This window comes from Dipodomys spectabilis, unplaced genomic scaffold, assembly GCF_019054845.1.
Source record: "Dipodomys spectabilis isolate Male_0828 unplaced genomic scaffold, ASM1905484v1 ptg000235l, whole genome shotgun sequence".
NCBI classification, from domain to species: domain Eukaryota; kingdom Metazoa; phylum Chordata; class Mammalia; order Rodentia; family Heteromyidae; genus Dipodomys; species Dipodomys spectabilis.
The window spans coordinates 2,169,790-2,182,291 of NW_024870912.1; the positions used below are offsets into that span (position 1 = coordinate 2,169,790).

Here is a 12,502-nt window from a genome sequence, read left to right on the forward strand (position 1 = left end):
ATAAAATTTAACGTAAAAATCTATAAGCACCATAGTGTTCAAAATATAAACTCACCTTAAGTAAAGTAACTACAGCTAACAAATTTGGAAGACCAGTAATTAACCTAAACAAATCATTCAAGAGGATCATAGTAATTTCTTTTATAAAATGTATTTCTCACAGTTTAACCACTCCATTTGTATATAATATACACTATATGTATATATAATATATAGTTCACAGATTGTTATTTCCTAACCAAAAATTCAAATGCTCAGCACCAGACTAATTGAATAAGTAAACACTAAATATTATAGTATTAAATCATAAAAAAGAATCAAGTAACAAGTCATTGGTGGCTCATATTTGTAAACTAAGCTACTCAGAAGGCTAACATCTGAGGATTGTCATTTGAAGCCAGCTCTAGAAGGAAAACCTAGAAGTAGAGCTGTAACTCAAGTGGTAGCATGCCACATGAGAAAAGAAGCCAACTTATAAATTATACCACAACACATACTTTAAAACCATTATGCCAGGTGAAGAAGACTCACAAGTTGCCAGATATTGTATAACATGTTCTTTGTGATATAACTAGAACAGATTAATTGAGCAAGACAGATAGGATTAGAGGCTACAGAGAAATGGGAATGGGTTAGGGAGCCTCTGCTTATAAATAGCTGCTTATTAAGTAAGTTTTACAGGTTGATTAAAACATTTTGAAAACTGAGAGAGCTGGCAAATATACAGCATTAAATATGATCAATTTTCATACTTTAAAGTAGTTAACTGTATGCTATGTGAATTTGGCCTCAATTTAATAAAGGAATAAATAATGAAATGCTTAGTGTGAAATTGATTCAAGTACATGAAAGACTTGCAGACTGAAGGCTACAATTATCAACAAAAGGAAATTAAAACAATAAAAATAGAAAAATGGGCATGACCATTAGATGGTTAACTCCGTATTGTGAAAGTTGCAATAATTTCCAACTTAATATCCAGATTCATAATGCAATTTCTATCAAAAAATCCCACAAAGAAACATGGTTTCCATTATTTGCAGTAATTAGTAAATGTCTAGAATAAGCTTAGCAGATGAGCAGAATAGCTCAACAGCTAGGTACATCTGACCATATAAGATGATGCTAAGTGAAATGAACTCCAAGACATGGACACAAGAGGTATTTTCTTTGTTGTTGTTGTTTATAATGTACTATGCAATTTTTTGTTTCTTTTGCATGTTCTTCCCCCTATAGTATATCCTCTGTTGTTGTCACTGTACTTGATTTTGGTATCTTGATATTGTATATATGTTTATTTGAATTAGGGAAGGGAAAGGGAACAACAGAATGGTGAGAGAAAAGGCAAGGGGAAAATCAATGCAATAGCAATATATATAAGACAGTATGTTGGAAATGATCTCTACAACTTGGGGGAATTGGAGGAGGGAAAGTAGGAGAAAGTTGAGGGAAGGGGTAACAACCTTGACAAGAAATATACTCATGGGCTGGGAAGATGGCTCAGTGGTAGAGTGCTTGCTTTGCATGCATGAGGCCCTGGGTTCGATTCTTAAGCACCACATAAGCAGAAAAAGCCAGAAGTGGTGCTGTGGCTCAAGTGGTAGAGCGCTAGCCTTGAGCTGAAGAGCTAAGGGACAGTGCCCAGGCCCAAAGTTCAGGCCCTGTGACTGACAAAAAAAAAATGTACTCATTACCTTACTGAAACCCCTCTGTACGTCATCTTGATAATTAAAAACAAAACTAAAAATTAAAAACCACCATAAACTAGAAAAACTATATATATATATATATATATATATATATATATATATATATATATATATATCCTTAAAATTCTAGTTATAAAATTCTACCCTTGTAAAAATAAAGCCATAATACAGCAGGAAAAAAATCCCAGCTGGCTTTGTAACAGAACTTGACAAGTAAATTCTAAAATTCCTATGGAAACAGAAGAGACTCAGAAGAGACAAAACAATCTTGAAGGAGAACAGTGCTAGAAGATTCACATTTTCTAATTTCAAAACTTACTACAAAGCAGAAGTAATCAGGTTAAAGTATTTCACTAATCATCAAAACAGAATTGAGAGTGGAGATGCAAAATCCAAGCATCTGTGATAAACTGATTTTTCAGTAAGGGATCCAATGAGAACCCAATAATCATTGGTGACCTCAGATTCAGCCTCTATTTGTCAGAAAAAATCATGATGTGTTTCTGGACCACTTGTTCTTAATGCAGTACACAGCACCTTTGTGGATATACACAGAAACATAATCAGAATAATGTACTTTAACACTGAATACAACCCTAGTTTCTCTAGAGAGCATGATGGAAGGGAAGTGATTTCCCTAAAGGATTTCAAGAAGGAGTAGAGTCCTCCTCCATAAGAGCCCCTACATGACAGACACCCACCTCATCTTAAAGAACCAGAATCTAAAGTTAGCTGCAGCCAGTCCTACAGAAAAACAAGACACACAACTCTGTGTCAAAAGCAAATTTGTTGCTACACATTTCATAAAAAACTCTTCAAGACTAAATAGATATGTTTTAATATGCTTTCAACTCTTGTCAAATGGTTACCAAACTCAATACTTGGATGGAAAGTTCTATTTATCTGTAGTCACAGAGGAGAAAAAAGATTTCAAAATAGCAAACCTCAAGAATGATTCAAATTAAAAAATCAAATAGATGCTACATTCCAGATGGCATATCATATAATCTACATTTCTTCTTGGGAATTATGTTTTGAAAGACATTATTTCTTTGAGGCTTTTGTTTTAAAAATGCTAATATTTCTGGGTGTCAGTGGCTCATGCCTGTAATCCTACCTACTCAGGAAGCTGACATCTGAGGATCATGGTTCAAAGCCAGCCGGGGCAAGAAAAGTCCATGAGACTCTTCTCTCCATTAAACCACAAGAAAACAGAAGTGGCGCTGTGGCTCAAGTGGTAGAGTACTCACCTTGAGCTGAAGATCTGAGGGACAGCGCCCAGGCCCAGAGTTCAAGCCCCACAACCCACCAAAAAAATGCTAATATTATGCTGCCAAAAAAATTATTTTTTGGTTTTGTTTTGTTTATGTTTTTAGGGCTGGGGATTGGAATTCAAGACTCAGGACTTCTTGCTAAGCAAGCACATTAAGCTATACTCTTTATCCTCATTCATTTTTAAACCTGAAAACAAAGAGACTTGATAGAGAAAACCTCTAAGTATCTTTTATTATCTTTGTATACAAAGAGGTTGTCATTTAACAACACAGTTTATGAATACGATGTATCGATCAATGTCTCCACTTTCAACATTCTCATTTATCCCTCCTAATCCACTCCTTTCCTCATTCTTGTTAATTTTGCAGGATATACATTGAATTTTTTCCATATATATTTTTATTGTAAAAATACTGTACAGATGGGTTATGCTCACATGAGTAGGGTAATGAGTACATTTCCTATCAAGCATTGTTACCTCCTCCTTTGATTTACCCCTACCATCCCTTCCCTAACCACTTCCCCAACTCCCCCCCCCCCCCCCCCCCCCCCCCCCCCCCCCCGCCACAATTGTAAAGTTCATTTTCAACAATGTCTTGTACATCTCATTGTTACAATGGGATTTTTGACTGCATCCTCCCCAACTTATCTTATTCATTTGTCTATCTTTTTCCCCTTGACTCCACTCTACCCCTTTCAAGTTTATTTTGTTGAACTTTGACCCTTCCTTCCTTCCTTCCTTCCTTTTCTTTCTTCCTTTCTTTCTCTTTTTCTTTCTTTCTTTCTTTTTTTCTTTCTTTCTTGCTTTTTTTCTTTCTTTCTGTTTTTGCCATCCCTGGTGTTGTACTCCGGGCTTGGGTGCTGTCTCTGAACTTCTTTTGCTCAAAGCTAGTGTAAGGTCTGCACAGGGTTGTCTCCCTCTCTCTTTGCCAACCTTCCAACCAGTATCTGTTACCTAGGTGACCGGCAGACCTGGAAGGAGTCACCTTCCCTTCCTGCTAGGTCACATCCTGGGCCACTTCTGGTCACCTGCCTCCCATCTGACCTTAGGAGGGTCCCAGACCCTGAAGTCACATCTGGATCTAGTGTGGCCACACCTTTCCCCCTTCTGGCCACACCTCTTCCTGTTCCTGGCCTAAATAAGTCCTGGCCCAGAGGTGGGTCACCCCTTCCCTTCCTTTTCAGCCATACCTATCCACCATGCACAGCCAGGGGCAGCAGCTTGGTAAATAAGCTTGTTTTCCTGCCTGAATAAGCTCATGGTGTTCTCTTCCTTGGCTACCTAATGAAATCTACCTATTTAGTATACTTCACAGCTCTACCACTTGACCCACAGCACCACTTCTGGCTTTTTCTGAGTAATTTATTGGAGTTAAGAGTCTCAGACTTTCCTACCCAGGCTGGCTTTGAACTGTGATCCTCAGTTCTCAACTTGCTGAGTAGCTAGGATTACAGGAATGAGCCACTGGCACCTGGCTTTGACTTTTCCTTTCTATGGGAATAATGTTTTTTGAGATCTCCCTTGAATCTACTCTCTTTCCATTAATACATTTGTATATAGTAGTGTATTTTAATAGTTCTGTAATATGAATAATCATTGTTCAAACATTTAGTTCAGTCATTCAGTTGGTTTGTTGAAGGATTAAGTCAGGATCATTAATCCTCATTTCTGAAGCTTTCATTTCTAGGTTTTTTAAGAAGCGTGAGGGAAGTGGGCTTCTAGATATATTTTTCTGCTTCTAGATTTTTTTCCCCACTTCTAGATTCTCTGCACTTAACAAAGTGAAACAGATTTAACAATCCTTTTGTTCATCTAATGAATTAAGTTAAAAAAATAAAGTATGAACCTGAAAATAACTAGTTGTAAATGTCGATCCTCAGCAACAGTGGAATAAAAAGAATTTAGCAACATTTTTAATGTCAGCCTAATAAATCTTGATAAGCATAGGCTTTCATTTGGGGAAGGGCATGTTGATTTCAAGCCCTAGGTGGCAGACAGACAATTACAGGCCTTCCTTCCCCCACCCCCCACACACTGCATAGTTAAATGCCATTTGCATAAACAAAAGTAAAGATGGGAATACCACTCATGCTGAAAGCACTTCAAAAAAGACCAGTCTGCTCACCTGGAGGGGCTATCAGAGGTCTTCCATTCTCCTGACACCAACCAACTGGCTGGACATAAGGACTATTAACATCACACCTGTGGAAAGAAGTCTGTGTCAGATTATCACCCAAAGCCAGGGAAAGAATCCAATAGTAAAGGCCATCCTGGATATAAAGATACCATGGAAAATTGTACTTCATTGCTTTAAAATTAGAAGTCATTTTTATTACTTTATTTGCATGCTGACTGACAACACTTCTGTTTTGCATAATCTTCTTGAAATTTAAAAGCATAAAAAGGAGTGAAGGATTGACAAGGACCTAAAATGCCAGTGATATCCCCAGAGTGAATATTTTAATGAATTTCTTCTACCAGTTATTGCTAGGACCAAGGGAAAACATTAATGGGACAGTCCAAATTTTAATAGGAAATTCCAATCAAGAATACAAGTGACTGTTTTCCTTCCCTTTCCTTTTCAAAGAATTCAGAATGTTCTCTCTAAGACATATACAATAATTATTCTGTTCTGTTTCTTAGTTCAAAGGAGAACACAGGACTTTGGTCATATAGGCTCACTCAGGACATACTATGAGAAAATGTTCCAAAAATTATTTTTGCTATAACCTCTTCTTCCATATTTCAAGCTTCCCTCCAGTAAACTCTTTCAACTCATGCAGTGTTGGTTTAATGGCTTCATAGCATATTCCTCACAGGCTTTCCAATATTTCATTCTTCTTTTCTTGGGGTCTTTCTTTTATATGACAATCTGAGCTCAACATTTTTCAGGCCAGGAAACTACATGCACACACACATATAACTGGTAATGTCTTAATTTCCTCCTGTTTCTCTTACAAACTTGGCATAATACAATGAAGAACTCTAGACTGCCCACCTTACTTCAGTAATTTCCCGAAGGATGGAAAGAAAGTTCCTTAGATGCTTGAATTCAACAGTGGATGTGTGAGCAATGGTACTGAAGAGTTATCTTCTAAATGCCTAACATGCATTACTGTTGGGACAGAGAGAATATCACCAAACATGAACACCTTAAAAAAAATAAAACACAACTTAGGCGAGTGCCAGTAGCTCATGCCTGTAATCCTACCTACTCAGGAGGCTGAGATCTGAGGATCATGATTCTGTCAGCCTAATAAATCTTGATAAGCATAGGCTTTCATTTTGGGAAGGGCATGTTGATTTCAAGCCCTAGGTGGCAGACAGACAATTACAGGCTGTGAGACTTTTATCTCTGATTAACCAGCAAAAAAATAAAAACAAAAACAAAAAAACAAACCAGAAATGGGACTGTGACTCATTGGTAGAGCACCAACCTTGTGAGTGGAAAAGCCAGGGCCTAAGACTGTAAATTCAATCCCCAGTACCAGCACACACAAAAAAGAAAGAGAGAAAAGAAAACACACCAGTAATCATAACTCTCATCGCGATTGTCGAAGTGCACTCGCAGGCGATCATCCACAATGTCTGCTATGGTTGCCACACAAACCAAGGAAGGGTTCTTCCTATCCACAGCCTCCAGCTTCATTCCCACCTGAAAATCCTTAGGCATTGGCCCATTCTAACATGTACCAGAAGGAGAAGAGGCACAAAAAAGAAACAGCATATTAACAGGGCTGAGCCAATGTCCGTATCTCTACAGTATTTAGGCATCAGTAAAGTCCCTGGAGTATCAATTTTCCACCCTCTGAAAGTAAGCCACAAGTGCCAGGTGAATAAATACCCCCATTCACTAAAAAGGCCAGGCACCCCTTTGGGTGCGCGCGCACGTGCGCGCGCGCACACACACACACACACACACACACACACACACACACCTTTGATCAGACATGATTCCATGTCAATCTGCTTCTAGTAATATGTGGCAAATAATATTTGCTATTCAGTTCAGGGAGGATATTTTTCCTTTATCATCTTCAATTTTCACTCTTTGGTTTAGGGAAATTTGTATTAAACTTAAAACCCAGCACTTTATGAATTAGGACATATCTGTGCTTGAAGCTCCCTATGGAGTTTTGCGTAGTTTCCAAATACCAGTATTTGAACTACTGGTAAGTATAGTCTTGATTTAACTATCAAATATCATTTTTCTCATTAGATCTAAAAATAATAGTTTTCTCAATATTTAAGGGACATATATACACTAAACTAAGAATACAATTTCAGTTAGAAATGTCTCTTTAGTATTAGCATTTAGCATCAACAGTTATAAAACTTCATTCTATGTGTGAATGACTATAACTAGTCAGTCTTAGGATTTAGGATACATACAATATCTGAGATCTAGGAGTTTTTATCTGTTTCTTTACTATCTATTATGAACTACTGATTTTATTTTCCCTTAGCATATTCTATTTTAAAGCATTTTCACATTTAGTTAATTCCTTCTCCTTGACACTCACAGAAACACATTTAACAGGTGTATAACATTCATTTCAAGATCAGGAAATGGAACTTTCTAGAAATTAAGTGAGGTATTTGTACATGGCAGCCCTAGGTGGCAAAGCTAATTCCTGACCCCAAGCTTCAGTTCTCCATGACCCAGCCTCAGGTAGCAGAACCAAGTCCTAACCACAAACTTCTGTGCTGCTATGCCCTCTCCCAGAGTACCTCACACTTCTCTGAGCCCAGAGAGCAGCTTTCTGCCTATTGAAGGTTCTCTGGGTGGCTGGGGACAAGGGTGTCATATGGAGCTCTCTCATCAAGTCCTCACAACACCTACAGTCTATAGAAAATGCTCCTCTTGTCTTTTTTATCTTGCATAAAAGTCTGTAAGCTAGGAACAGCCAAGGTCTACCTAGAGTGGCTTTTGGTTTAAGTTAAGCTTAAAACACTAACCCACTGCAAGCAAGCAAGAATGAAAACCACTTATAAAAAGAACTTTAATTTTAGCAGGATTTCAATGTAAATTTTTCAACTTTAGACATTTAATTGAAGTCTTTAATTATACTTTTGAAGGAAAAAAAAAGGATATGCCTACAGGAAACTGTGGCAAATTAAGTGAGCAGAGTTACAGGAAGTTAAGACTTTCCTAATTCCTTAAAGGATTAAAATACAACAGAATATAAAGTGAATTTGTGAAGAAATTTAAGCTCAAGGGAAAGCCTGATTTATGCCGAGGAAGAAAATACTTACAGAACTTCTGTTTCTGAATAATTTCTTAGGAGCATTTTGTAATTTGCAGGCCTTCAAGTAATCCATCCAAACAAATTTATCTTTTCTATAACCTAAAAAAAAAGACACATTGCTCAAAACAACCACCAGGTATTATCAGATACATATTAAACATGAGAGTTACTATTACTATTCAATCTTCTGCTATACAGCCAATGTTCCTAGCATAGCACAAATAATTTACATTAAGACCTAAGCATTCTACCAATTTCCTCAAATGTGTTTGTTTGTCCATGAGGCACCTTATTACCCACAAACATTTTGGTCACTGAGATGTAGACTTGGTCCCATGCTGGTATGATGCAAGTCTTATCATCATTAAGGCTTTAGGAGACCCTGTGTTGCTCTGGCTCTGAAGAAGCCATGTCACAGAGAAGATGGGAGGCCATACTGCACCCAAAAAGCCTGATACTTGGGAGAATTATAGGAATCCCTTCACAATCCAAAGACCATCTGGCAGCTCCATTAAAAACAAATCTACCTGCCATGTACTCTAAAGTGGCTCACACAGAGCTGGTCCATATAACATGAGCTCAGTAAATATATTCTGATTGAACCTCACATTAGAACATATGCCAAACTCCTTGCCCAGGCTTCAAGGTCCTGGGCTCACCTCTAGTTTCATCTACCTTCTTGCCTGGCTTTTCCACTTTTCTCCTTGAAACTCTACCTCATAGCCATGCCCACTCCTCCTCCATTGTAAAGAATTTTCCTGAAGCCTTGCTCAGTCCTTCCCTCTCTGGAAGGAAAGCTCCATGAAGACAAAGACTGCTTCATTCACTCTGCCATCACAAGCACCATACCCAGTAAGGATTCTATCATACAATCTGAATGAATGAGTCTGTTGCCTGACCAGTAACTATGAAATCCAACAGTCTCAAAAGACAGATAGATTCCAAGAGACATACAAAGTGATTTCTGAGAATAAGAGGACTATGCAGACTAACAATAATCCAATAGAATATCAGCAAGCAGGAAACTCTACAAGGAAGTTGTTAGTGAAAAAACTCCTCAGCTCATATATACAGAGTAAATATAAAGATTCAGACTCCACTTCCTGGCCTAGATTCCTGCATCTAAAATGAGACAAAGATGGGACTTGTATTTCCCAAGAAAACTGTGAATCTTTCCAGTTTCCCGCTTTCCATTATTTCCAAGTTTGCAACAAACTATTCCTATTAAATCAACTCTCTTCACTGTACAGTATCATTGATATAGTGACATATTTCATTTTGACCATGATTTAAACATTAGTTCTATAGTCCTTGTAAGGCTTAATAAATTTTGTAAGAAGATGCTCTTGTAGTATTTTTGTGCCTAATGTACTTTATCAGAATATCTGATCTAAAAGGTTACAAATGCTTTTCTTTTAAATACATTATTCCCCTTCTTTCCTGCCCCCTCCTCCCCTTCCCTCATTTTCCTCCCCCTTTTCTTCCCTTCTTTTCCCCCTTTCTTCTTATCTTACCAGTACCAGGGTTTGTACTCAGGGCCTGAGTACTTGCTCCACTTGCTTGCTCACAATTGATACTCTACTACTTGAAACATATCTCCATATTTGTTTTAAGCTGGTTATTTTGGAGATGAAATCTCAAGAATTTTTCTGTTTAGGTTGGATTTGGACCATAATACTTCAGATCTCTCCTAGATCTACCTGAGGAGCCAGAGCTATAGGTGAGTCACCAGTGTCTGGCTAAAGGTACTTATTTCTAAAGATGATAACACTGTGGGTCACACTTTCATTGTGGAAATCAATTGACACTGGGTTTTCTTGTTAATATTTTATGAACTATTACTAAAATGAAACTGAAATAGTAAGCGATTCTATTGGGTTGGTAGCTGCATCCAGGCTTACCCTTAGGGATGTGTAGTTCATGTTTGGTCCTTCCACACCATCCTACTGGATGAATATCAGGGGAACCAGCATTGATCCAGAAATCATAGCAGCTTAAATAACCATCAAAATGAAGTCTCAGCCGGTAACCACACACCTGCAGCATAGAAAGTTTGTGACCATTCATTAAGTGCCATAAATGTGAAGTGAACGCAAAATTCACAAAATATTCAGATATTTTGTCAGTGCTCTACACATGAGTCCATCCATTCAAATGTTTTCATTTGGGGACCAATTAATACAGTCTATGGCATCAGATTAAAACAAAATGGTGGGGTATGATTGGGTGGGGGGAGGGGGGAGGCTGGGAAGGGAGGTGAAGGGTAAACAAAGGAGGAGGCTGCAATGTTTGGTAAGAAATGTATGCATTATCCTGCCCATGTAATTGTAACCCCTCTGTAAAGTATGTTCTCAAATAAAATAAAATAAAATTAAAAAAAAAAAACTCATGATAATAACTTTTTCTCAAACAATTGCTAAGTAACTGTTTTATATTTTTGTCATGGAATCTTATTTGATAAATTTTTATTCATTAAGTTAAATAATTGGCAAACAATATAAATTATGCATGGACAAAGTTTATCTAACACGAGTTTGTTTTTTTTTTTCAGAAGATAGATCATGGCTCTCTTAAAGAACATTAAAAAAAAAAAAAAAAAATGGTGAGGAAGTAAATAGTCAGGTATCTAGAGTCATCTACCAAAACACAGCCTTCTAGCCAGTCTAAGAATCTGAGATCAATATATGTACATTAATTGACTAATTTAATAATTCAATGCCTGTCAAATATACATTCAGAAACCAAATATCCTGCAGTTCCCCTTGGATTCATATCTCAAGACAAAGCACAGCCTGATTTTAACTCTAACATGTGGACCAGCATACTCAACACTGAAAATAACAAAACTCTGAGAAACATATCCTCTATGCATGCAATATGAGTTTAATAGCTACAATCAATCAAGTAAAGCAAATGAATGTGACTTCTAGGTTCAATGCTGTTAGAAATATAGACATCTTTATTGATTTAATAATACGTTTAGTAAGCATCACATTTTGTAAGCCTTTTACTTTCCTGAATGGTGGGTCAATATATATACTTTTTATAAAATGAACATACTTATATAAATGTATAATTCATGTATGTGAACATAATTCATTGCCATTTCTCACTCCTTCAGCTAATACATAAATAATTATATGTCTGCTAACAGTATTAACAAACATGTGGGACTCATGGATTATTATCAACCTTAGATGAAAACTATTTACCAATTAAGTCAAGAAAACACTAGTCGGTGGAAGTGCTAGAAAATTCATCTTCTGAGTAAGGAAAAACACATTAGGAAACGTATTTTACACATTACCAAACAAAATAAATCCATAATGTACTGGACCTTGTTAAAGATACAATATAACTCAAATTTGTTATTTTCTAGAAAATTCTATGATCGCGTAATCTGCCTAAGACAACACCATCTCTTACCTCAGCTACAGAAAGCACACAGAATACAGATGGATGTCGAGGATCAATGCCTTCTAATCTCATCCCAATCTGAAAACCATTTTCATGCTCCGGAAAGGATTGATCCTAGGAAAATTATGATACAACACAAGTTATTTAAATTGCTTCACAATTTAATGTAAGTTGAACTGTGTCATCATTATCTGGCATCTGAAAAAACAGAAGTCATAAAAGCAGAGAATAGACAAGTAGTTCCCAGAGGTTGGGGTATAAGAGGCATGGGAAATCTCTGATCTTAGGATTATACAGGAGGAATACATGATAGGTATTTATGGTCATTGATATATTTATTAGTTTGATCCAGTCATCCACTATGTAAAAAAGTATCATATTATCATTGTATAATCCACAATTATAGATAACTACAGTTTCTTTAAATGGTGAAATAAAATAGAAATTTTAAAAATGAATTTACTGTATAACTTCAAAGCTCATTAATGTAGTTTAAAAGAGTCCTATATATACTATATATAACTGGCCGTCAGTGATGATTTAATCATGTTAATATTCTCTCAGTTCATCCATGAGATCTTATGAACTTCTCATACATCTCTCTTGATCAATCTTTGTGGCTTACACGAATTATCCATTCTCTATCTTTAACTGGGCCCTTCACTGTTTACAGTAACACTGCTATAGAGAAACTTTCTGTTTTCTAGAAAGGGTGCTACTGGGTAGTCCAGAGTGGCCTTGAACTCAATGTCTTTTTGCCTCTGCATTCCCAAGTGCTGAAATTATACATATACCCAACATGCTTAGTTGAAAGATGTCATTTTAATATGGGAAAGTGTGTTTCCTGCATA

The 12,502-nt window shown here is 36.8% G+C and overlaps 1 protein-coding gene across 1 annotated transcript in view; it reads right to left on the reverse strand.

The window, feature by feature from the left end:
- L3mbtl4 (L3MBTL histone methyl-lysine binding protein 4) overlaps window positions 1-12,502 on the reverse strand; it is a 310,153-nt gene that overhangs the window by 224,042 nt on the left and 73,609 nt on the right. Inside the window, exons 5-9 of the mRNA XM_042699191.1 lie at window positions 11,661-11,765; window positions 10,136-10,271; window positions 8,242-8,333; window positions 6,513-6,667; window positions 5,111-5,187 (exon numbers count right to left, since the gene is read on the reverse strand). Coding sequence (XP_042555125.1) covers window positions 5,111-5,187; window positions 6,513-6,667; window positions 8,242-8,333; window positions 10,136-10,271; window positions 11,661-11,765 — 565 coding nt within the window. The remainder of the gene's footprint in view (window positions 1-5,110; window positions 5,188-6,512; window positions 6,668-8,241; window positions 8,334-10,135; window positions 10,272-11,660; window positions 11,766-12,502) is intronic.